The sequence below is a fragment of the Trachypithecus francoisi genome, unplaced genomic scaffold (genome assembly GCF_009764315.1).
Source record: "Trachypithecus francoisi isolate TF-2019V2 unplaced genomic scaffold, Tfra_2.0 Lachesis_group5, whole genome shotgun sequence".
Taxonomy (NCBI): Eukaryota; Metazoa; Chordata; class Mammalia; order Primates; family Cercopithecidae; genus Trachypithecus; species Trachypithecus francoisi.
Window position 1 is genome coordinate 62,539,375 of NW_022681470.1, and position 25,505 is coordinate 62,564,879.

General features: G+C 41.1%; 1 protein-coding gene and 1 pseudogene across 2 annotated transcripts; one reads left to right on the forward strand and one right to left on the reverse strand.

The window, feature by feature from the left end:
* Positions 1-23,778, reverse strand: ELK4 (ETS transcription factor ELK4). The gene is given in 6 exon segments (XM_033198744.1): positions 1-8,373; positions 10,746-10,862; positions 12,044-12,420; positions 12,423-12,915; positions 15,790-16,005; positions 23,524-23,778. Coding segments are annotated over 5 exon segments (1,293 nt in total). The 5' UTR covers positions 15,997-16,005; positions 23,524-23,778; the 3' UTR covers positions 1-8,274.
* LOC117075923 lies at positions 17,551-18,655 on the forward strand (annotated as a pseudogene). The gene is made up of 2 exons (XR_004434177.1): positions 17,551-17,743; positions 18,019-18,655. The product of XR_004434177.1 is annotated as a gamma-aminobutyric acid receptor-associated protein-like (transcript).
* Positions 23,779-25,505: the final 1,727 nt, after the last annotated feature.

Here is a 25,505-nt window from a genome sequence, read left to right on the forward strand (position 1 = left end):
TCATTTTGTTAAAAATATTTATTTAAAAAAATACAATTGCTGTCCATATCTAGTTGCACATATATCTATTAACATATCTGTATACTTTTAGACTTGTAGTAAATTTGCTACAGTGCTTTTGTAAAGCCAGCTTGCATTATACAAAGCAAATTCCTCTGTCAGTTCTTACATAAAATAGATTTTTAAAAATGTATATCTTTCCTAAAAGATGCATAATATCACCATTATAGAATTTAACAAAATTTTTGCATAAAACCTGGGAAGTGATAGAAAAAATGATCACCTGATTGGTCAGAGCAACCCCTTACTATGTCTGGAGATGCACTGAGTATCAACTACACATTTATTTTTCAAGCAGCATATTATTATAAAGCCCTCAAAGTGCTTTCGCATCCTTTCGCTTACCTCTCTACACTCTCTATAAAGTTTCTCTGCCGCATACAGATAGAATTCAAGACTCTAGCTACAATCATCCTAATCAATCTTAGAGCAGTATCTCTTTGTTTTCCAACAGGTAAGTCAGACTGCTTAGCTAGGTGATATGGCAGCTTCCCTACAGCTGTTTCATCAACTAATATGAATTTTAATAAATGTTAGCAGTGACCATTTTAATTGCTTTTTTAGGAAAAAGAAAAACAAAGGTGCTTCTAATACTCTGAAGGTGCTTTTTAGGTCTCCCTAATGTAAATTATGCTGAAATTAACTAAGATAAGCTATTAATAACACTTTAACAGTTATCCATTCCTTTGGGTAGGTATGCACTTACATTATATGTAAGTATCTCTACAAAGTGTTAGATACTGGATATGATACAGATTTCAATAAAACAAGGGAAAAAATAAACAATGAAGTAATTGTCTTCTCAGTTGAGCTGACAGGTTTGAAGAAAGCACTCTTGACATGTTCTTACTACCACATATCCCAAACTAAGACATACACATAAAATAACACATCTGTCCTGTGTTAACACTGATGGAGACACACTGCAATAGTCCCGTGGCAGACATATGCTTTTCTTCTGAATTACAGACTGGCGGAATGAAAATTAAGAGTTTATTATTAAATATCTTTTAATTTTTAAGTGATGTCCATACTTGATGGTTCACAAACTGCCACTGCCACCGTGGTTAAATCACTGGGTGTATGAAATTTAAAATAATCTAACCTAGAGTTATTTCCCATTAATCAAACTCATCCCTAATTGTCTCTTAGGAAGGTCTTCTTAAAAGAAGATCGAGTAGGGCTCATGAAAAATTACTGGTTTATTCTTCAAAATGAAAAGTTACATACCCTTATATTTTAGCCAATTTGATTATTTGATAAAGCAAGGGCATAATTCTAAGAAACTAATTTTAATCAAAAATTTTTACTTGCCTCAAACTAAAGCTAACCGGTAGCAAAATGACTGGACTGAATTCATATTTAATCTTCCCTGCCCACAAAGATAAATGAAAATGCTCAAAGGCAAAAGTAAAGAAATATAATTGTGATTAGAAAAGATCCAGGGCCAAAACAAATAAATAGGACTCAACGAATAAAAAATCAATTGTATTCATTTCTTTTCTATCTTTACATATATGCATCTGTTAATTTCACTAATACTGAACAGGGAAGTTCATAAAAATGCTACTCTACCACATAAACAATAAATGTAAGCAATGAATGTACATACAAAGGCCACTGGTTAATACTGCCCCAAGAAACAAAACAATGAAATATCTTAGGGTTGTGTCCCCTACACAATAGACAATAAGCAACAATGATCAAATGGAAAAGAAACTTAAAATTGGATACTTTAAAAATTTAAGTGTAATCTATCAATTGCAAATTATTTTTAAAAATCGTTAATTTCTACAAAGCACAATATTAAAAGCTTGCACATTATTTTAAAATATCCTAGCCAAAAGGGCATACCTTAGAGAGCCCAGAGGAACAGCTCATTAGGTAACCCATTTATCCCTTCTAAAAACACCCTATAAATTCCAGAAAACATAAACAAGAAATAAACCTTACTTCCCTGACCCTCAATATCCTTAAGTTGAAATTAAACAAAAATAATTAAGTGCTTCCAGTTATTAAAAATCAAACAGTGCTAATATTGGTGCCCAAGAAAGTGCCAAGTGATTAACACCAATATATGGCATTCCCACCCCTGAACTTTAGGCATTATTGAATGATTCCATTGGCTAGAACTCTGGGCTAGCCACAGGAAACCCCCACCTCCTCCCTGATCCCATCCAGAAGACACCAGGCCTGTGTGAGCATGACTCACAATCCTTGGAAGGGAAAACAACCAGAAGGAGCCTTTATGAGATGGGAAACAAGGCAAAGTTGAGAAGATCATTCAGCCCAAGACACTCTACTCGGAGGTTTTGGCTAATACTAATGACATACAGTTTAAAAGGATAAATTAGGCTACAATGCCAGCATTCCTCCACTACTGTATTCAATCCATGGTTGAATCTCTGTACTTTAGAAATACTGCTTCCAGTATAAACCTCCTCTTTGAGAAACTTATAACACAAACTAATAAAGATTTTACACAAAAGCAAACATAAATGTAGAAATTTTAAGAAAGAACATCCTTATTTGCTCAATAATACATGAACCTAAGAGAACAGTTTACGATGACTTTGTTTAGAGTATGTCACATGTAAGCAATGTATTTCTAAAATGTTGGCAAGCAATTCGTCTTTAAGGCCTACTGAAATGTGCAAAGCATTAATCTTTTAAAAAGTGGCAACTGCAAAGTGCAGCAAAATTTTTTTTAAGTTTTAGTATAAAATAGACTAGGAGCCATCAATGTATGTTCCCTCTGAAAACAGATTTACACACACACACATTCAGTCAACACATCAGTATATACGCATACACACACATTTACTAGGACAATAAATCAGAATGACTTGGAAAGAAACGGTCTAGTCTCCCAATTAAATATTTCAAAGTAAAGTTTTCAACCTCATAAAACTTCCTGATATGGACTATACTCAAATGGTTAGCACTCAAGAGATTAACTATGTTGACTGTATCCCTCATGAATATTCTTGTTAAAAGTTTCCTTTAAAATTATGTCAACAACAGCATGAATTTCCTGTTTTCTGTAGAAAGCTTGGGGCCAGTATTTCCCCTCTCACACAAACCACTCTGGATTTTCATATTTCACAATGAGTAAGTGTGGATGGCAGCACCTTAGAAATTGCTATTTTCTGCCAGGCTATCCATCTATCACAACTTTTTTCAGAGAAGTGACTTGAAGAAACTGACAGCTTCAAATGAAACAATAATACTACCATTAACGATTCACCTTTCAGATTTGCTCGGCTTACAGGTCAAAACATGACTCCTATAGTAACAGGTTCCACCAAGTACAAGAAATAAAATCAAACCACCTTCTTTTCTTAATATACCACCAGCCACAAGAATTCTAGATTCTAAGATTAAAACTTCAACTTCAGTAAGCAGAGTTCTGATGACATAAGAGGAATAACAGGGCACTTTATTTCAGGCAATGCCAGCAAAATTAAAACAGTAACACAACATTTGTTGATCCCAAACTAAGAATATAATTCTATTTTCCATAGAACCCGGTCTCTCGTCAAAGTATCTGCTGAAGAAAGACAATTATGCTGACCTCCACACTTCACTTACACTACAATGGACTGAACAATTAACTTCTCAATACTATTTTAGAAATAATATATTCTATCATAGCTTCAGATGACACACTACATCATGAGTAGTCTTTTTAACTTTCCTACTGGTTTGGTAATTCATTTAGACCCCCAGGTTTCTGCACAGAGACCTGCATTGGTCTCCAAACTTGTTTTCACACCTAAGAATGGCACCTAAGCACGATTCTAGATTCCTGGCACGGGTAAATAAAACATATACAGTCAATAAGGTTAAAAACAGAACAGACCTATGAAGAAAAGTATTCCTTCAGTTGCTGGAATATCAGATTTTAAAAATAAAAAACGTATTAATGCAGCAAGAAAATGTAACTTGTTATATATTTTAACATAAAACAATTTGAACTAATTCTAAATTTGTTGGTAAAATACAACATAAGGCCCAAACAAGTTTGTGAGCAGACTAGTAAAATAAAAAGAGAGTCATATCTAACATGAAGATAAGAGACAACAGACTGACGAAAGTAATATGAATGAAGCTGTGGAAAACATATGGTAATGGATGATTATTTGGGAATTTATCAAAAAGAATTAATGTGAAATTTCAAAAGCGGACAATAAGCTCTCCTGAAAAACTCCAAATCTCTAAAATTTCTCCATATATCATAAGAGGAACATCATATATGTTTGGAGATTGGACTGGGAATGTGCTGAGTCAGCAGTCTTCAGGTAAAGCGTATGCTTCTGGAGGGTGCACAAGACAACCAACTGGGGTGTGGGAAGAAAGTATTATAACTGTTCCTCAAGATTTACTCTTTATGCCATCCTTCATTTCAATTTTTGTGTATTTTTTATAACAGACATATTACTTTGGTATAGCGGTATATAGTTTAACATATACCCATATGAATTCTTAATAGGGAAAGTTTTTATGTTTGGTAACTTTTACTGACCAATTTGTGTGTTCAAAAAGGCTGGACACTCCTTTTCTGGACCACTGCTTCAGAGGTATTGAGAAGTGGTACTGAGTGGCTCTAACTGTGTTCACATTCACCAAAAACATAAAGCGACACCTGTAAGAACTTGAGAATCATGGTAGAAAGTCTGAGATCAGGATGAAACAATGCTGTCAGACTGGACATCACACAATGCAGGGGTGAATGGACCTGAAGTGATACTATCAACAGCCTGGAGTTACAGCTCCAGAATTCCAAACCTCTGATTTACTTCAGTCAGTCTTGACTTTTAAAGTCTGTAATATAGTATGTAAATCTTCAAGGAATTTTCCAGTTAAAAAAAATCCAGTACCCTAATAGAAGCTCAGAGGCTTACTGTCCCTATCAAAATTTCAACTGTCAAAATGTGGGAAAAAATTAAACTCATATTTTAACTCTAAAAAGCTTACGGTTGACCTTTTAAGGGCCTCTTAATTCTTTTTTTTTCTTACCCTAGTCCTCAAAATCTAGATTCTTTGTGCATAAATTAAAAAAAAAAAAAAAAGTCAATGAAAATTTCCACCTTTGTTCAAACACATAAAGTATGCCATGAGCAATACAACATCACAAACATACTGTGACAAACCATTAATAAAGAAGGATTACTAAGCCAGGTGTGGCAGTGCATGCCTGTAGCCCAGCTATGCAGGAGGCTGAGGCAGGAGGATCACCTGAGCCCGGGAGTTTGAGTCCACCCTGGGTAACACACCAAGACTCCATCTCTAAAAAATTAAATTAAAGGATTACTGAAATATCTCATTTCTAAAAAAAGAAAAAGAAAAAGATCACTGAAGTCAGACATGAGATTTTAATTTTGTATTTTTAAAAGTCAGTATATAAACAAGAAAAATTATTTTAGAAATTATGTGAAAATCCACTCTTGGGTGGAGTAAACGCAATGGTTTGCCAGCACTGGCTCTGACCCAACTGTGTACGTCCCTTCTCAACTCTAAGGTGGTAGGCTTGAAATCAGCCACAGGGGGAGTAATTAATTTATATCAAAGAAATCAGCAAATGCTACAGATTCAGGGCTTCCCCCACCACCACCCCAGAGATCCCGGTTGTTAAATATTTTCTAGCACACTACTGAGTGGATAGTGGCCGGAGCAGAAGGGAAGCTAAGATATCAGAGATGTCTCAAAACCCCATTCAATCTGTTCCCCTTCTGTAACTTAGGCTACTGCTGCCCAACAGCATTCATCCTGGCAAAGTGACTAGGGATGGATACGAGCTACAGCTACCAAATACAAGTCTCTCCAGTGAAAACTGATCTGAAGTGGTACATCACCTTTCACACTAAGAATTCTGCGGATATTCAACAGAATATGAAGCTGAGACTTTTCCAGGAAGGAGGTAGTCTATAAACTGAACTGTCTGCCTCATACACCTGCAGTAAGGTTGTAAACTTTGACTTAAAAAAGGATACGCACACATACACTTCTCCAAATTAGTTGATCTCAAAGAGATAGCAGATCACCAATCTGTGACAGCCTTACACCTCTCAGAGGCTATAGGTTTATGCAAAAAGGACTCACTAAAATGGTTTGCTAGGAAGCTGCTTCAACTGAGTTTCAATGGTGCCCTTGGTTCCAAGGTACCTCTGTGCTGAGACAGTTAATTATTAAAAATACCATCTGTGAAAATAAATCAATGGCTTTTCTCCTTTAATTCAAAAAGATAAAATACCTTTGTGCTTTCAAAATTTAACACATCTACTTAAATCAACCATCTATATCTACTTATTTAACGTAGAAAATGTTAACCTAATAAAACTATTCCAAAGTGCTGCTGAGAGGTCCAATTTCAAACAGGCATGCAAACTAAATAATTCAATATGGAAAAAAAGTCAATATGTCTGTTCCCCATCACTATTAAACACTACCTTTCAACACTACTATTGCACATCTCAGGAACAGAACCTTCAGCTGATAACCACAAATGAACCAGTAACAAGTCTCCGACACTACAGATACAAAGGCAGCTCACTGAATATGTTCCCACTACTACTACTAAGTTAGCTAGCATAGATGTCTTCTTATACAAGAGCTTCTCTACACGTATATAAGCACATTTAAAGTAAATACCATGCATCTGAAGATGCTAGTTTGTAACAGTGTCAGTTTGAGCCTTCAAGTCCTTACTCCTTCATTCCATTTAGTTCATGTGATTCTACAGGGTTAGAAGACGAGTTGAACCAGTGGGAGAGGTTGGTGGGGGAGGGTAGTAGTAGTGGTAAATGGTGACAACATATAATTTAATCCTGGACTTTAATGCCAAATTTTTCAAAAGACTCCACTGTGATACTGAAATCAATTCAGTTTGGGGAACCAACAAATTTGTACCTGGCATTGATTAACATATGGTAATATTTTAAAAATTTGGTAACGTAGAGAAGAAGGACTACATTTTTTACTATTAATATGAACAATCCAATCCCTATGTATAAGCATTCCTAAATGAACTCTGCTCTTCCCCATTTAAAAAACAAAAAAGTTGAAAGAAATAAGCACATCTTTACTTCGCTACTGACTGGGGAGGCTTCGCTTTGAATTCTACCTTCCTAATTGCATCTTTAAAACTATCATAACCTCTAACAACCTTAAACATAAAAGAAAGGTGATAAATATTTAACAGAAAATGAGGTAAAATGAACAGGAAAAACACAGGGTCCTTCACTTGGTTATCTTCCAATTGAGAAAACCCCTACATGTTGTTTCAAGTTATTTGATCAAATCTTTTACTCAGAGATGTTTCAAATATTCAAAATCCAAGTTCATCCTCCTAAAAGTGATCCTTGCCCATGCTGTATTCCATGGGCATATAATCATACCACCCAGAGGGCAAACAGCATTTCTGTGCTAGATGTGAAGTCCCACATTCTCACTAGGTGTTCCAAAAACTGTCTTAAACCCCAGGTCTAAAAATCTTTCTACAGTGAAATAGACTAGCTCCATGCTCTGTTGACAGGTTCAGACAGGATCATACATATGGCTATGAGATCCACCCTGAATAAACGTAAACAAGATGCCTTTTCATGGAGTTGCTTACACATGTTATAGTTCACACAAAACAATCTCCCCAGTATGACTGCTCCAATCTTACTTTGTATGAACAGGAATGATCCGTCTTCTTCCCCTGCTTAGGAACAGCTCATTTTAAGCCATTCTACAGAGCACACTTAGTCTTAAAGACACCAATTCATTTCACAAATATTTCTTTAAATAACAGATTCTAAGCATAATTTTTCCTGGCCAAAGGGTCCCAATACACAGAAGGAGTAACTTTGTTCTTCATTGCTCTTGCAAAGCACAACCACTGAACCCCACCAAAACTTTCTTCAGCACAAAGCTCAAAACATTTTGAAAGAAGGAGAAAAGAAAAGAAAGGAAAAGAACGAAAGAAAAAGAAAAGAAAAAGACAGAGGGAGGTGGAGTTTGGACTCCAATTAAGGCATTTTTATACATATAGTCCAACTTGAGTCCTATTCAAAGACAATCCTAAAAAGATGCTTTCAATGGGGAATGGCAAAAATCACAACAGTCTATTATTAACATTGTAGAACTATCAATTGCTCACTTCAAATGCAATCATGTTGAATGTCTCTCTGTTCTTTGTTCCTCAGTTCACTCATTCCACAAGTGCATAGGTTATGTCTTCTGCAGGTCTGGGGAAAATGGGCCAGGGGTGGAAGGTCCATCCAGCCCAGACAGAGTGAATGGCCCATGACTGTTCAGTACAGAAGGAAACTGAGAAATAAAACAAAACACATTATCATCCTGTTACTCAACCCCAGCTTTTACTTTCTGTCCTACTCTATTACCCGAGGCAAAACACAACAGCCTTCTGCAATGGCTTACAGGACAAAGGCAGTGGCTGTTTATCATGAAAGAATATGATGTCATAACAAAAACTAAAAACAAAAATCGTTTGTCCTAACATATTAAATATTAATATTCTCCAACTTACCTCGATGGAGTAGAAACAAAGAACAACCTGTACCTTCCTTCATATCCTAAGGTACACAGGTTTACAATTAACCTCAAATGAAGGTTTTAGAAAGTTCGAGAAAATGACAATATGCACTATAGAGTGTAATTCAATTATGAAGCAAATCATAAACCCTCAAAAAGAGATTCAGAAAAGTACAGATAGTTAGAGGGTGCTCATAATAGAAAAGGGTTCCCCATCAAGTATTCTGAGGCCAGCTCTATAGGGAGATTCCAGGCTGAAGCTATAGCACTATAACTTTGCTTAAGGTATCGCCTGACTCTATAACTCAATCTGCTCATGAGCGGCAATGAAAAAACATATGAAAAATTCTCAACTTTTTTTCCTATTCAATAATTTTAAATGTTTGCAAAAAAAAAAAAAAAGCAGAAGTAGATTCTTAATTTTCTTCTTTTTCCCTACCATTCCATTTCTAAAAGAATGAGAAGTTAAATTACAAAATATAAGAAAATCAGAGATAGTCAACCCTGAATAAGTAAATGAATTGACTCCAAGAAAGTCTTTAAGTTATAATGTCTAGGTGTTTTGGGCAAAATAATGGCTAAACCCATTAAGAATGGCAAGAACTTTCCTAACACCTTGGTGAAGAGATAATATTCACTTTTTAAAAAATGTATATATAAAATGTTGATTATCAATTCTGAGTGAGGGAGAAACGGGAGTGTTTGATGTACCATTTTCAAGACCTTTCTCTATTTAAAAAAAAAAAAAATTATTGGGCTGGGTACAATGGCTCATGCCTGTAACCCCAGCACTTTGGGAGGCAGGCCGAGGCGGGCGGATCACCTGAGGTCAGGAGTGATCAACACGGAGAAACCTCGTCTCTACTAAAAATACAAAATTAGCCTAGTGTGGTGGGCATGCCTATAATCCCGGCTACTCAGGGGGCTGAGGCAGGAGAATCGCTTGAACCCGGGAGGCAGAGGTTGCGGTGAGCTGAGATAGCGCCACTGCATCGCAGCCTGGGCAACAAGAGTGAAACTCCATCTCAAAAAAAATTTTTTAAAAATCCTTAATTAAAGAAGGAACCTATGTGCAGAGATTCCCCGTATGTGTATGTGTGAATGTGTGTGTGTGTGTGTGTGAGACAGAGGGAGAGACAGTGAGTGAGTGAGAGAGAGAGAGAGAGAGAGAGAGAGAGAGGAGAGAGAGAGAGAGAGAGAGAGAGAGAGAGAGTTTTGTTTTTTTTTGACAAGGTCTCATTGTGTCACCCAGGCTGGAGTGCAGTGGTGCCATTATAGCTCATTGCAGCCTTGATCTATTGGGCTTAAGCGGTCCTCCCACCTTAGCCTCCCAAGTAGCTGGGACCACAGGCACGTGCTACCATGCCTAATTTAATTTTTTTTTTATTTTTAGTACAGACAAGGTCTCCTCAGGTTGTCTAGGCTGGTCTCAAACTCCTGAGGTCAAGCGATCTTCCTGCCTCGGCCTCCCAAAATGCTGGGATTACAGGCATAAGCCACACAGTCCCTGGCCCATTTTTTTTTTTTTTTTTTTTTAAATAGAGAATTTCTAGTGACAAAAAGTTGGGGTGGGCTCTAAATCTCCTACAATATTGAACAATTCTTGGTTTAACTCAAATGTAATAGTAAATAATGAAAATGAAACTTTGCTGTATTTATCCAAGCTGTTTGCCAGCTAGAAAAGTAACATTTGGAAATTCAAAAATAAATCTAAAGAATATTTATTGGGCAGGCCAGGGCACAATGGCTCACGCCTGTAATCCCAACACTTTGGGAGGCCAAGGTGGGCGGATCACCTGAGGTCAGGAGTTGGAGACCAGTCTGGCCAACATGGTGAAACTCGGTCTCTACTAAAAACACAAACATTAGCCAGGTGTGGTGGTGCATACCTGTAATCTTAGCTACTCCGGAGGCTGAGGCAGGAGAATCGCTTAAACCTGGGAAGTGCAGGTTGCAGTGAGCTGAGATATGCCACTGCACTCCAGCCTGGGCGACATGGTAAGGACTCCATCACAAAAAAATAAAAAAGGAATATTTATTAAATAGAAGTTTTATAATGATTAAACTGAATAGTGGGACCCTGCCTTTTTGCCTCTTTCTTCATTTAACATGCTCCAACTACAGAAGACAGACTTTTATAAAATTACCTGGAAAAGTGTGTTAGCACCTTGCAGTCTGGCTGGACTTAGGGGAGCAACGGGACTGAGAGTACTCCAAAAGTGGATACTGGAGAGCAAGGGGCTTGGAGTCAGTATGATAGGTGTCTGCAATACAAAAAGCAAAAATATTCACTGAATGACTTACCAGGATGTTTTATCCTTGAAATAGCATACAAATAACCCAAACCTAAATATTGCCCTATCCTCCACTCCAATTATCTCCAAGTCTGAAATTTTATCATAACTCATAAATGATTTTTACAAGCTAAGAAAGATAAAGGTGATAATAACTACTTAAAAATGTTTAAATTTTTTTTGGCCGGGCGCGGTGGCTCAAGCCTGTAATCCCAGCACTTTGGGAGGCCGAGACGGGCGGATCACAAGGTCAGGAGATCGAGACCATCCTGGCTAACACCGTGAAACCCCGTCTCTACTAAAGAATACAAAAAACTAGCCGGGCGACAAGGCGAGCGCCTGTAGTCCCAGCTACTTGGGAGGCGGAGGCAGGAGAATGGCGTAAACCTGGGAGGCGGAGCTTGCAGTGAGCTGAGATCCGGCCACCGCACTCAAGCCTGGGTGACAGAGCCAGACTCCGTCTCAAAAAAAAAAAAAAGTTTAAATTTTTATTTCAATAGTTTTTGGGGGTACAAGTGGTTTTTGGTTACATGGATGAGTTATTTGGTGGTAAATTCTGAGATTCTGGTACTTAAGCTCTTTTTAAGTCAACATTTATAAAGTCTTTTCCAAATAGAAAAACCAACCTGAATTCAGGTACAGAGGAATAATGGGTAACCAAGACACCAACATGTTTGTTTTTTTTTAATAATGAGGCCTGGGAAAAATCTATTAAAATGTTCTATGAGATGAGCAGGTTAATAAATAGCTAAAGTAACTGTACCAACTTGTTACTCAACATCACACTGGTCATTTTTCTTACGGTTCTCAGGGACTACTGTTTTCTAACTTGAGATTATCACTGTTTTATAAGATACCAACGAGTTTTATAAGACCGAGAGAGAGCGAGAGAGCGTGTATACTTTCTTTAGGAGGAAACAGAAAAATCAAAATATTTATTTAATTGTAGAACAATGAATTTTTTAAGAAAATACTCCAAACTTTCTATTTTAGCAATCCTAATTAAGATGAGAAATGGGGTAACTTTCACATGATAGTCACACACAACCTTTCTAAGACAAACCTAAGTAAAAGAAAGCAAACTTAATTCTGGATTTGCTTAAAAGGGCAAATAAATGAAAGCAATGGTGATACCATAAAGAGCGAGTTACCTGTGAAAAAAATGCTGGTGTAAGAGAAGCTGTAGGGAGAGATGGGCTCAGTATTCCCAGTGGGCTTGGATCACTGCTTGTGATCACAAGGGTGGGTGCCAGTTCTAACCCTTTGGGTTTCTTGGATCTTGATGAATTATTTGCTTTGTCCTTTTCTGGCAAGACTGAATCCTGGTCTTTAGGCTCCAGTGACAAGTTCTCTGCAAGTTCCATTGGCTGAGAAGCCACTGAATCAATGTCTGTGTCGATGTCTGGGTGAGAACTCAGTGGTGGTGAAGGTGTTCTGGGAGGTTCCTGCAAAGGGGGTATAGACGAAACGGGTGGTGTGGTGGCAAAAACAGTCGTTACATTAGATGCAGAAGTTGGGGCTTCCAGGAAGGAAGTTTTGGGGAAACCAATGTCTCCAATGCTTGGATAGTTTCTTCTGAAGAGGCAGAAATACTTGGGCTGGTTGAAATAGTAGCAACAACAGGTTCAACTGGTGGCTTTTTGGAAGGTGTTGTGACAAATTTGATGACAGATGGTGTGGGCTCCTGAGGAGATTTTTTCTCTGCCAGTTTCTCGGCTGGATTCTCAGTCTTTATCAATTTGAAAAGCTTTACATTGGAGGAGTTCAAAGAGTTGAGAGTAAATGAAGAATATAAGCCAGAGTGTATGTAGTCATTGCGGCTAGAGGTCTTGGCACCAGGCTGAGGTGGTTTCTCTTTCCCTCCATTCTCCACATCTTTGGAATTGCTGCTGACTTCACTGAAGTTTAAACTTTCACAGTCACCTTCAATCCTGCCCACTGTCATAGGATCCATGTTCAGAATCTCTGGATAAGAGACAAACTTGTACACAAACTTCTGACCATTCACTTTTTTGATGATATTCTGTAGGTTTAAAAAAAAAAACCCAGCATTCTTATGCTTTCTTATAAACTTATATCCCATAGTTCATGAAAAAGCTGGCGTCGGCCAGGTGCAGTGGCTCACGCCTGTAATCCCAGCACTTTGGGAGGCCAAGGCAGGCGGATCACGAGGTCAGGAGATCGAGACCAGCCTGGCCGACATAGTGAAACCCCGTCTCTACTAAAACAGAAAAAATTTGCAGGGTGTGGTGGCGTGCGAGTGTAGTCCCAGCTACTCAAGAGGCTGAGGCAGGGGAATCATTTGAACCCAGGAGGCAGAGGTTGCAGTGAGCCAAGATCACGCCACTGCACTCCAGCCTGGGGACAGAGCAAAACTTGGTCTAAAAAAAAGAAAAAAAAGAAAAAGCTGGCGTAATAAGGTTCTCCATTTTAGAAGTAGACATCACTTACTTAAAACTTTCAAAATCACCTAAATTCATCTAGCCATACCAAATACAGTCCCTACTATTATGGAGAAGTTAAGGCAAGAACACTTAAATGTCTTATTAACAAAACCGAATATGTTACATAAAAGCTGAAGGATTTTAATTGCTTACCATTCTCAACCAAGTATGTGTACAGGTTAGAAATCCCTGAACTGCAATCTCAAACAATTCCAAAGGTATAACCCATACACATCCTGAGTAAGCAAAAAGGAATTTATTTACTTATTTATTTTTTTGAGATGAAGTCTCGCTCTGTCACCCACGCTGGAGTGTAGTGGTGCGATCTCAGCTCACTGCAACCTCTGGTTCCCCGGTTCGAGCAATTCTCCTGCCTCAGCCTCTCAAGTAGGTGGGATTATAGGCACACATCACCACGCCCGGCTAATTTTGTATTTTTAGTAGAGATGGAGTTTTGCATTGTTGGCCAGGCTGGTCTTGAACTCCTGACCTCAACTGATCCACCCACCTCGGCCTTCCAAAGTGTTGGGATTACAGGCGTGAGCCACTGCGCCCAGCTGCAAAAAAGGAATTTAGAACATAGTATCTGTTAAGGTTCTTACTTCCTTCAGAAATTCCAGTTTATCTCCAGACAGGAAAGCTGGTAAGATCAACCACTTAACTGTGAAAGAGCCCGGCATGGTGGGTCACGTCTATAATTCCAGCACTCTGGGAGACCAAGGCGGGTGGACTGCCTGAGATCAGGAGTTCAAGACCAGCCTCCTGTAAAGATTGTGAAACCCCATCTCTACTAAAAATACAAAAAGTAGCCAGCCGTGGTGGTGCATGCCTGTAATCCCAGCTACTTGAGAGGCTGAGGCAGGAGAATCACTTGAACCTGGGAAACAGAAGTTGAAGTGAGCTGAGATCACGCCACTGCGCTCCAGCCCAGGTGACAAAGAGAGAGACTCTGTCTCAAAAAAAGAAAAAAAAAAAGTGAAAGAAACTAAGATCTCAGATATTTTAACTAAAAAACCAACTCTGTGTATAAACTACTACTTAAGGTATAAGGTGTTAATTTGTATTCCCTGGGTTAAACTAAAACTAAAAATTAAGATATAAAACAAGTATATATATGTAGATATATATGTGTGTGTATATACACATATATGACGCGGCCCCTCCCCTAAGACAGGGTTACTTGTCACTCAGGCTGGAGTGCAGTGGTGTGTGATCATGGCTCACTGCAGCCTCGACCACTTGAGCTTAAGCGATCCTCCTGCCTCAGCCTCCTGAGCACTGGGACTACAGGTGTACACCACCACCACACCAGGCTGCTTTATTTTTTGTAGAGACGGGGTCTCTCTGTGTTGCCCAGGCTGGTCTCGAATTCCTGGGCTCCAGTGATCCTCCTACTGCAGCCTCCCAAAGTGCTGGCATTACAGGCATGAGCTACTACTCCAGGCTTCACAATTTTTAAAGTAAATTATGACACACACGAGAATATTTATTTATCCTCAAGAATCTCAAACTGCCTTTGTCATATTCCAATTCTGTACATACTTTTCCTTTCAAAGATAACTGTAATTAGGAATAAAATATGTGTAATGGGAGTAAGTTAATAAATAAGATCTGGGGTGGCTGGGTGTGGTGGCTCACACATGCAGTCCCAGCACTTTGGGAGGCCAAGGCAGGTGGATCACCTGAAGTCAGGAGTTCGAGACGAGCTTGGCCAACATGGTGAAACCGAACCTCTACCAAGGAAATAAATAAATAAATAAACAAATAATAAAAAATTAGCCGGGCATGGTGGTGGCCACCTGTTATCCCAGCTACTTGGGAGGCTGAGACAGGAGAATAGCTTGCACCCTGGAGGCAGAGGTTGCAGTGAGCTAAGATCGCACCACTGCACTCCAGCCTGGGCGATTCTGTCTCAAAAAAAGAAAAAAAAAAAAAGAAAAGAAAAAAAAGATTTGGTAGAAATACAGCCAGAACATTTATACCTTGTATCCTAATTCCAAACTGCTGAAGCTGTAAAATACACTGGATTAAAATAAACTAGGACATTGGTATCTATAACCTCAACAGAAAAGAAAGAATCATTCTTTTTTTTTTTTTTTTTTTTTTGAGATGGAGTCTCACTCTGTTGCCCAGGTTGGAGTGCAATGGCGTGATCTCAGCTCACTGCAACCTCCGCCTCCAGGGTTCAAATGATTCTCCTGCCTCAGCCTCCTGAGTAGCTGGGATTACAGGCGCCCCCCACCACGGCCAGATAACTTATTTTGGTATTTTTAGTAGAGACGGGGTTTCACCATGTTGGTCAGGCTAGTCTTGAACTCCTGACCTCAGGTGATCCACCCTCCTTGGCCTCCCAAAGTGCTGGGATTACAGGCCTGAGCCACCGCGCCCAACCAAGAAGGAATCATTTTTGTCTTGAGGTTCTCTGTATAGTGTAAGATCAGGATGTGTACTACCTTTACATAATAGTATCTGAGGGCTCGGCTGAGTTTGTCATAATTCATGTTAGGTTTGTTCTTGCGAATCCCCCAGAGACGAGCCACTTCTTCTGCCTGCAAAAGCTTAAACTGCCCATCATTAGAGGTCCAACAGATCATGTGCTTGTTCTGAGGCTTCTGCAGGAGCTGAAGAAGGAACTGCCACAGGGTGATAGCACTGTCCATAGCAATGAGCTGAAACAATATAGATAAGATATGTGATAATATTAACAGCCTATTTAACACTATGTCACGCACTGGTTTAAGTGCTCTAAATGTATGAATTCATCCCCACATTTCTATAAGGTAGATACTACTGCATCCTCATTTTACATAAGAAAAAACTGACTCATAAGCGGGTTAAGTGACTTGTCCAACATCACACAAGGAAATGGTGAAGCTAAGATCTAAGCCCAGGCAATCTGGACCCAGAATCCAAACTCTTAAGGATGCCACGCTGCTTAAGAAATGCCTTAAGCAACAAGCAACTTGCAAGGAGGAGAAGCTAGTTCCCTAAATTATAGCAAAAGACAATGATTGTCAATCACTAGTGACTGTCAATCACTGTTGTTAAATTTGAATCCCAAAATCTCATTGCTGTATTCTCTCAGGAGACCACCATTCCAGCATCTGTCTAAATCAACCCGATTTGGTTATTTGCCTGCGAGTGTGTTTGTGTCTATCTCAGAATGGCGCAGGGGCTGAGGTGTAGGGAATAACCTACTTTTGCTCCAACTGGTTTCCATCACCATAAATGTCATTTACATACAAATTGACAGCATTTTGAATTCAACAAAGTGTTCTCTTAATTTTTCTGTCACTGTTCTGTCCACAGGGATTCCATCTGCAAAGATTCTCCTTTGATTAGCAACCTTTATGTGATTATCAAGACATGGATTGAAGAAAAATCTTTTAGTATCTTAAGTTTCAGGATCTCCCTGTTTAGGCCACAGTTTCTCGATTTTGGCATTATTGGTTTTGGGGGCCAGATAATTCTTTGTTGCGGGAAGTTGTCCTGTACACTGCAGTTTGTCTAACAGCATACCTGGCCTCTACCCACTAGATGCCAGTAGCACCCCCTGCCCCACTGAGACCATCAAAAATATCTCCAGACATTGCCAAATATTCCCCCACGGGTCAAAATCATCCTGGTAGATAACCATTGGTTTAGGCAAAGGAGCAGCAAGGAATGCTCTCTCATAAAGGTATTTTCCTCATAGAATTTCAAAACACCTTTTTATTAGGAAGAATTCTTTAGGGCAGAAATTCTGGCCAAATCCGTATAAGTGTGTCCTAAGAATCCTATGATTGAATACTTCACAACACAACAAAAACAAAAACAAAAACAAAAAACCTTCCTTTCTCTAGTAATGAGATCTCAATGGGTTAGAATAGAGTTTGAAAACAAATTAAATCAATACCATTAAAACACTACAAGAACAGATCAAAACTGGACTACATCAAAATTTAAAACCATTGTGCTACAAATAATGCCATCAAGTGAGAAGACAATCCCCCAAATGGGAGAATATTTTCAAACCATGTATCACAAAAGGAGCCTGTATCCAAAATATATAAAAAACAAAGCAAAGAATTTGAAAAGACATCATAGCAAAGAAGATACACAAATAGCCAATAAACACACACAAAAAATGCTCTACATTGGCTGAATCTGCCCACATGTCACCACTATCACCCATCCTGGCTCCCCCAGGTTCCCTCAGCCCAGGCTAGTTCAGCCTGGTTCCCGGGAGGATGAAGTGTGTGTACAAAGAAGAGCATCCGTTCAAGAAACGCGCTGCTCCCAGAGCGAGAAGATTGGAACGAAATACCCAGACCGGGTGCCGGTGACAGTAGAAAAAGCCCCCAAGGCTTGGATAGGAGACCTGGACAAAAAGAAATACCTGGTGCCTTCTGATCTCACAGTTGGTCAGTTCTACTTCTTTTTTTTGAGATGGAGCCCCATTCTGTCACCCAGGCTGGAGTGCAGTGGCGCAATCTTGACTCACTGCAACCTCCGCCTCCTGGGTTCAAGCGATTCTCCTGTCTCAGCCTCCTGAGTAGCTGGATTACAGGCACCCACCACCACACCCAGTTAATTTTTGTATTTTTAGTAGAGGCGGGGTTTCACCATGTTGGTCAGGCTGGTCTCAAACTACTGCCCTCATGATCTGCCTGCTTCAGCCTCTGGAAGTGCTGGGATTATAGGTGTGAGCCACCGCACCTGGCCCAGTTCTACTTTTTGATCCGGAAGCGAATTCATCTCCGAGCTGAGGATGCCTTGTTTTTCTTTGTCAACAATGTCATTCCGCCCACCAGTGCCACAATGGGTCAGCTCTACCAGAAACACCATGAAGACTTCTTTCTCTACATTGCCTACAGTGATGAAAGTGTCTATGGTCTGTGATGCGGCTGCCCTTGAGCTGAAGGGGGGGGGGCATCTCATTCTTCAAAGAGAGGTGGCCTCCCTTTCTTGACCTCCTCCTCCAAGCTCAAACACCACCTCCCTCATTCAGGACCAGCACTTCTTAATGTTTGAGGCTTTCTCTCCGACCTCTCTTAGGATGGGTAATGGTGGAGTTGGCATCTCGTACCTCTCCATTCTCCTTTCTTCCCCTTTCTCTGCCTGCCTTTCCCACTCTGCTTTAGATTTCTTGATTGTCAGTCTCTGTAACATCCAGTGGTTGTTTTGGTTTCCGTTCCTTTTCTGACTGCCCAAGGGGCTCAGAACCCCAGCAATCCCTTCCTTTTACTACCTTCTTTTTGGGGGGTAGTTGGAAGGGACTGAAATTGTGAGGGGAAGGTAGGAGGCACATCAATAAAGAGGAAACCACCAAAAAAAAAATGCTCCATACAATTAGTTATTAGGGAACTAAAAATCAAAACTACCTAAGAAACCACTTCATGCCTACTTGGAAGGCTATAATCAAGAAGATAGACAATAACAAATACTGGCAACGATGCAGAGAGATCGAAGCCCTTGTACATTGCTGGTGGGAATGTAAAATGGTGTAGCCTCTTTGGACACATTTACCACATGACCCAACAATTCTACTCCTAGGTATATACCCAAAAGAAATGAAAAATACGTCCATACAAAAACTTACACAGTTTAATGTTCATAGCAGAATTATTCATAACATCTATAAAGTAGAAACAAACTAAAAGTCCGTCAACTGATGAATGGATAAAATGTGGCACATTCATAATGGGGTACCATCCAGCCACAGAAAGGTATGAGGTACAGACAGACACACACACACACACACACACACACACACAAGGACGAACCTTGAAAACATTATGCAAGTGACTAATAGAAGCCAGTCCACAGAAGACTACATATTGTATGGTTCCACTTATATGAAATGTCCAGAATAGGGAAATCCATAGACACAGAAAATAGATTAGTAACTCTTTAGGACTGGGGACCAAAAAGCGGGGGAAGAGAAGTGGGGAATGACATATAATGGGTACAAGGTTTCTTTTGGGGGTGATGAAAATATTCTAAACTTAGATTGTGTGGATGCTTGCACAAAACCCACAGCATATTACACCTAAGGAGATGAATTTTATGGTATGTGAATTATATTTCAATAAAGATGTTTAAAACAACACAACAAACATTACAAAAGTTAGGTCTGGGAAGACTAATTCTAACAACAACTCACAGAAGATGGGATCCTTAAGGGTCAACTATGCCTACTTCCAAAAAGGGCAGAGATAAGAAACTGTAGTGGAAAATAGTTGGGTTTCCATAACTTTTCTGAAACACTGAGAATGTTCTCCAATAATCCTCATGATTATCACTTTGAAGCTGGTTGTACAGAGACAGTCATCTAAAAGCAACGATGCAAAAATAATAAAGGATAGAAAGGGAGAGATGCTGCCCACAGTCAGAATTCATGGAAAAGCTGAGGCCATGAGTCCCAAGTCTCTTTCATCACAGTCACATACTCTATCCATTAGGGAAACCACTTTCCCAATGGATAAAAGCACTCACATCATTGATTGATTGTAAAAAAAAAAAAAGCATTACATATTAGATAACGATAATAATCCACAAATATGAAGTGCTACCTTAATGCCAAATAACCGTGCCCGCTGTAAATCATAGTTTCCCATAGCCTCACTTAAGCGGGGCTAAAATAGTGGTTTTACACTATATCCGTTAAGCATGGTGGAGGCAGGTAGGGGTTCCCTGTTATGTCTCTGAGTTTACCTGATAGGCCTTTCTTCTGATGATGCCTAATGATGGCAAGTTACTGTTCTACAACACAGTTTTCCCACTTAAATAATTATTTCTAATCTAATCCTGTTAAAACTACTTTCTAGTAAATGTTATCTTAAGCCAAGAACTCAATTTCCACATTTCCAGACATCACCTTCATGTAAGACTGCTTTTAGGGGTGGAGTATGAATCCATTTGTGAGATGATGAAGGAAAGATAGAGAATGGGAGTCTCTAGCCTACACAAATGGGGTGCCTATTACTCCAATTCCAACACCCGAATCCTAGAGTCTTAATACCTATTAGGTAGATAACATTTGAGCCCTGTAAGTTTAAAGCCTCAGCTATACATCTAAAAAGACAAAAACAACAAATTAATGTGTCCATAATGAGCACTCAAGGAGATTCCCCAAAATACAGGTGTTCTCCAGATGGTAGTTAACTTGCACCTTCCCTGTTGGTTATCAGTGGAGCAGCATGTATTCAGTCAAACGCTGGTGAGCTGTTGGCTGCTTTAGGGTAGAACCGAGCTGTTGTGGAAAATGCTGATGCTTCTTTAGCATCTAGTGTGTCTACGATAGAAGGTTGTGGACAGCAAAAGAAAAATGGCTTTGGCCAGGTATAGTAGCTCACGCCTGTAATCTCAGCACTTTGGGAGGCCGAGGCGGCTAGATCACGAGGCCAGGAGATGGAGACCATCCTGGCTAACAAGGTGAAACCCGTGTCTATTAAAAATACAAAAAATCAGCCGGATGTGGTGGTGGGTGCCTGTAGTCCCAGCTACTCGGGAGGCTGAGGCAGGAGAATCCCTTGAACCTGGGAGGCGGAGCTTACAGTGAGCTGAGATCGCGCCACTGCACTCAAGCCTGGGCAACAGAGTGAGACTCCCTCTCAAAAAAAAAAAGAAAAAATGGCTTTGAGGTTTTAGACTGAAGTATTAGAAATGATTTTGAGAAAAACAAAGATATAAAATGGACATTTTCAGTGGGTACTTTAAAGGAATATTTTATTAATTCAATTATGATATCGTTATTCTTTTGATTGAAAAGCACCTAACGTCTTCGTATACAGTTAAGTCAAAACTCTTCATTTTAGTTTCAAAAAGTGTGGTATTAACTATGATCTTCAATGAATAAAAGAGAGCTGGCCGGCCATACGTCTATCATCCCAGCACTTTGGGAGGCCAAGGAGGGCAGATCATGTGAGGTCTGCGGTTCTAGACCAGCCTTGGCCAACATGGTGAAACCCTGTCTCCATTAAAAATACAAAAATTATCTGGGCATGGTGGTGGGCACCTGTAATCCCAGCTACTCGGGAGGCTGAGGCAGGAGAAACATTTGAACCCGGGAGGCAGACGCCACAGTGAGCTGAAATCACACCGCTGCACTCCAGCCTGGGAGACAGAGCAAGACCCTGTCTCAAAAAAAAAAAAGGGCTGGAGAAAAAAAAATCCCCTGACAGTTATTAAAAACTACGTGGTGGCCGGGCGCGGTGGCTCACGCCTGTAATCCCAGCTCTCAGGGAGGCAGAGGTGGGAGGATAGCTTGAGCTCAGGAGTTCGAGACCTGCCTGTGTAACACAGCGAGAACCCGTTCTCCACAAAAAGGAAAAAAAAAAAAAAAAAGACACACACACACAAAACAAAAACTACGTGGTGGCTTCATGCCTGTAATCCCAGCACTATGGGAGGCCAAGGAGGGAGCCTGAGCTCAGGAGTTCACGACCGGCCTGGACATGTTGAAACCCTGTTTCTACCTAAAATATAAAAAATTAGCCGGGCATGGTGGTGCGTGACTACTCGGGAGGCTGAGGTGGGAGAATGGCTTCAGCCTGGGAGATGGAGGTTGCAGTGAGCAGAGATCACATCACTGTACTCCAGCCTGGGCAACAGAGTGAGACCTTGTCTCAAACAAAAACAAAACAAAAACACAACACAACACAACAAAACAAAACCTTTTATTCTTATCAAAAAAAACAAAAGGAGGAAAATTACTTGATTTTCCTTCTCACAAGAATCTCGAGTTTTCTACAATTGCAATTTTTAAAGTTTAAAATTATAACAAAGGAAGAAAACACTTAACTGGTCCAAATGAAGAAGTTTGATTTTTGAGGTGGTAAAGGCTGAAAACATAATTGATTCTATTTTAACACTTCAAAGATAGACCAATCCCTGTGTTAAACTGAAAGAAGTGAGCATGTTGAAGTAATGTATTAAGGAAAGGAAGTCTCTATTAAATAAAACCTTTTCCACCCTAAACATGTTTATAATACACACAGTCCAGTTGCTGTGGTGACCCATAGCCCAACTATTTTTCAGAGACAGTAGCTAAGACCCAAAAAAACACAAAGTCTCCAAATTGTCTTCAGCCTGCAACTTAAAACCAAGTATCAAGCCTAGTTTCGAATCAAAATACTCACCGTTGTCAAAAAGTAACCAAAAGTAACCAGACGTTTTTAACTACACAGGCTCCTAAAAAATATTCTCTTTGTATAAGATCCTGCAGTTCTTACAGTATTCTTACAATAAAACTTGAAGACACTGCTTCACTAGGAATGAACAGATTCCACTTACGCAGTTTTAACGTTTAAGTAAAATCAAAAAGAAGAGTGTTCCTGAAGGGAAAATACTGAATCATACTACATTTTAACGAAAACATCGCTGCCAAGCCTAAATATTGAAGCACCAAGTTTTCCAAACCAGGGGGTGGGAAAAGAGGACACAGGATCTGATCTATCAACCAAAGAGATGGGCAGACCATTCTGATGAGGCATAAAACTCCAGAATCTTTATTTATATCCCCCAAATTTCAAAGAGCAATAGCTGGAGAAAAAGTCAAGTGTGTACTTTTGACTACTTCAGTCAACAACATCCCTATTTCCTTCCAAGGCCAGTTACTATCCCGCCCCGAAAGATGTTTCCAATTGATCTTCCCAGGAACGAAGCTACCAGCCTTGATGCAGCTGTGCACAAGGCGGAAAGTAAAGAGGGGCGGGGGGCCGCTGGAGCGAAATAGCAAAAGAAATGAAACTCGACACCGGATGACTAGCGAGCTTGGGGAGAGGAAGAAACACGGACGGCCGCGCGTGCCCCACAGGAGATCAAAGTCCGGGGGAAGAGGTGCAACCTCACCGGGCCTCGGTAAGCACTGAGTTACTGTACTTTCATTTTCCAACTTCCTGTCACTACAGAAAGTCAGAATTGCTCCCCTCCTCCCCACCCACGCCGAAAAAATCGCCGCCACCTTTCGCCCACGGGACCTCGGGGGACCAAATGAGAGGCGACGAGAGCTGAGCGGTGCGCTCCGACAACCACCTGCGCGCCGCGGTACCCGGCGGGCCGGGGGCGGACCCAAGAGAAGCGCGCGCCCGGCCCCCGCCCCCACTTCCTGTTGTGCCTCGCACCCCTCGGCCCCCGTTCCCGCTCCCGGCCGGTGAGGCTGCGGCCGCGAGATCCCGAGGGGGTGCGCGGGGCTGGCCGCTCACCGACGCCACGCGCGGGGCTCCCCCTGGGTCTCCGCCTCGAACACGATGCGCCTCTCCGCCCTCAGCCTCTTCGTCACGCTGGAAACTCGAGGACGGCGCGGCAGCCGCTGCGACCCCCGCGGCGGAGCCGGAGAAGGCGGCGGCGGCCCACCCGAGCCCGCCGGGTGCCCGCAGCCGTCCGCATCTCCCGCCGCCGCGACTCCTCGCGCCCCGCCCTCCCCGCCCCCGCACGCGGCAGCGGCGGCGCGGGTCTTGGGGCCGCTACACGCCGGGCGCGCGCGCTCGGGGCGTTCCTCGCAGCGGCGGGGCCTGCCAGGCGCTCCGCGGCCGCCGCCACTCTCAAACCCCCCGGCTGCGCCTGGGTCCCTCCCAGATGCCGTAGTCGCCAACGTCACTTCCGGGGGGAGGGGCCGCGATTCCGAGGGGTGTTGTGAGCCGCGGCTGCCCGCAAACCCGGGTTTGGTGTGACTAGGGGGTGCAGCTAGGGCGCCTCCTGGAGTTATCTCGCCGCTCTCCGCCGCGTTCGGTGCAGTTGCTTCCAGTTCCCTTAGGCGCCCGTCCGGGACGCGCCAGGACCCAGGCTGCCGTCTGGGCCGGGACCTTGGACGACTCAGGGGCGCGCCACGTTCTCCCTGGTTGGAGGGAAGAGGTGGCGCTCGCGGAGCAACCTGCTGGGGACCACTTCTGTTGGTGTTAAGCTCTGGCAAGAGGCTCCTCCCTCCTGTGTCACTTGTCCGCCTTACCACTCGCTGTTAGAAGTTGGAGTCGCTACAGCTTTCTCACCGAAGTGCCAGATACCAGGACATTACAAACGCTTGATAAATACTAAATTAGCACTGTGGCTTTCTAGCCTGGGGACTAACAAATGGGAGCGCTGGAGTCGTGGGAAAAGTTTGCCATGGCGATGGAGGCAGCGACCAGAAATCCATTCGTGGCTCTACCCTCACTAACTCACCAATTTTAAGCAACCTTAACCTCTCCAAAACAAAGATGGAGAGAACACAGTCTCTCAGAGTTGTTGTAATGATTAAAAAAGCGAAGGTGCATGAAACACCTAGCAAGAGTTTCTAGCTTAAAGGTTCTCATTAAGTAAAATTCTTAAGGAACCAGGTCACATTTGGTACAAGAAGCTACTTGAGCAGTTTAGCACCAGAAGGAATGTAAAGTCATAAATTAGGACAGCTGAACAAAACCTCCAAGAAATAGATTACATGTTTGTTTAACAAGAAACCAAAGACAGGTCAGTGTCTGAGTTACTGGTTATTCGTGACCATTTACTAGCTGTGTGACCTGTAGTGAGTTGCTTAACCTCTCTGAACCTCAGTTTCTTCATGTAAAATGACGATAATAAGCAGCATTGCTGAGAGGATTAAATGAAATATAGGGCATAATATACTTAGTGCATTACCTAGCACATAGTAGATACCCAGTAAATAGTGGTGTCATTTATTTTTGCCCCCACAATTGAATTTATAGTTAATTGAACTCACTGAAATGTGATTCTGCCATCCTTTTTTAGGCTTTTGGAAGAGAATCATCACTTCCTTGATTTCCAGCCTCCTCCTCCATAATGCAGAGTAATTATAATCCATAAAGGTAGCTTATTCCTGTAAAAAGCAACTCTACCAAAGATGTTAGCTTTCCAAAATAAATTTTACCAAAGCATGCAAACGTATTAAGACATATGTATTATAGGGAACATACGGTATCTGAAAAGCCCTAGCAGTCTTGGCCCCTAACATAAAATTTTCCTTGCAACAACTTCCATCTTGAAAACCAAGAAAAAAAAATTATTAAGGTAGGCTGTTTAAGACACACCTATTGGAAACATTTGTTTATAGAAAGATTTCATTTTAAAGCCCCCTACCAAGAACAGTTAAGGGTTGTGGAGATTTGCAGACTACCCTGCTGTGTTCAAACTGGCAGTAAACATCTGATTCAGCCTTAGGGTCAGTAGTTGTGTCATACCCCTTTTAGACTGA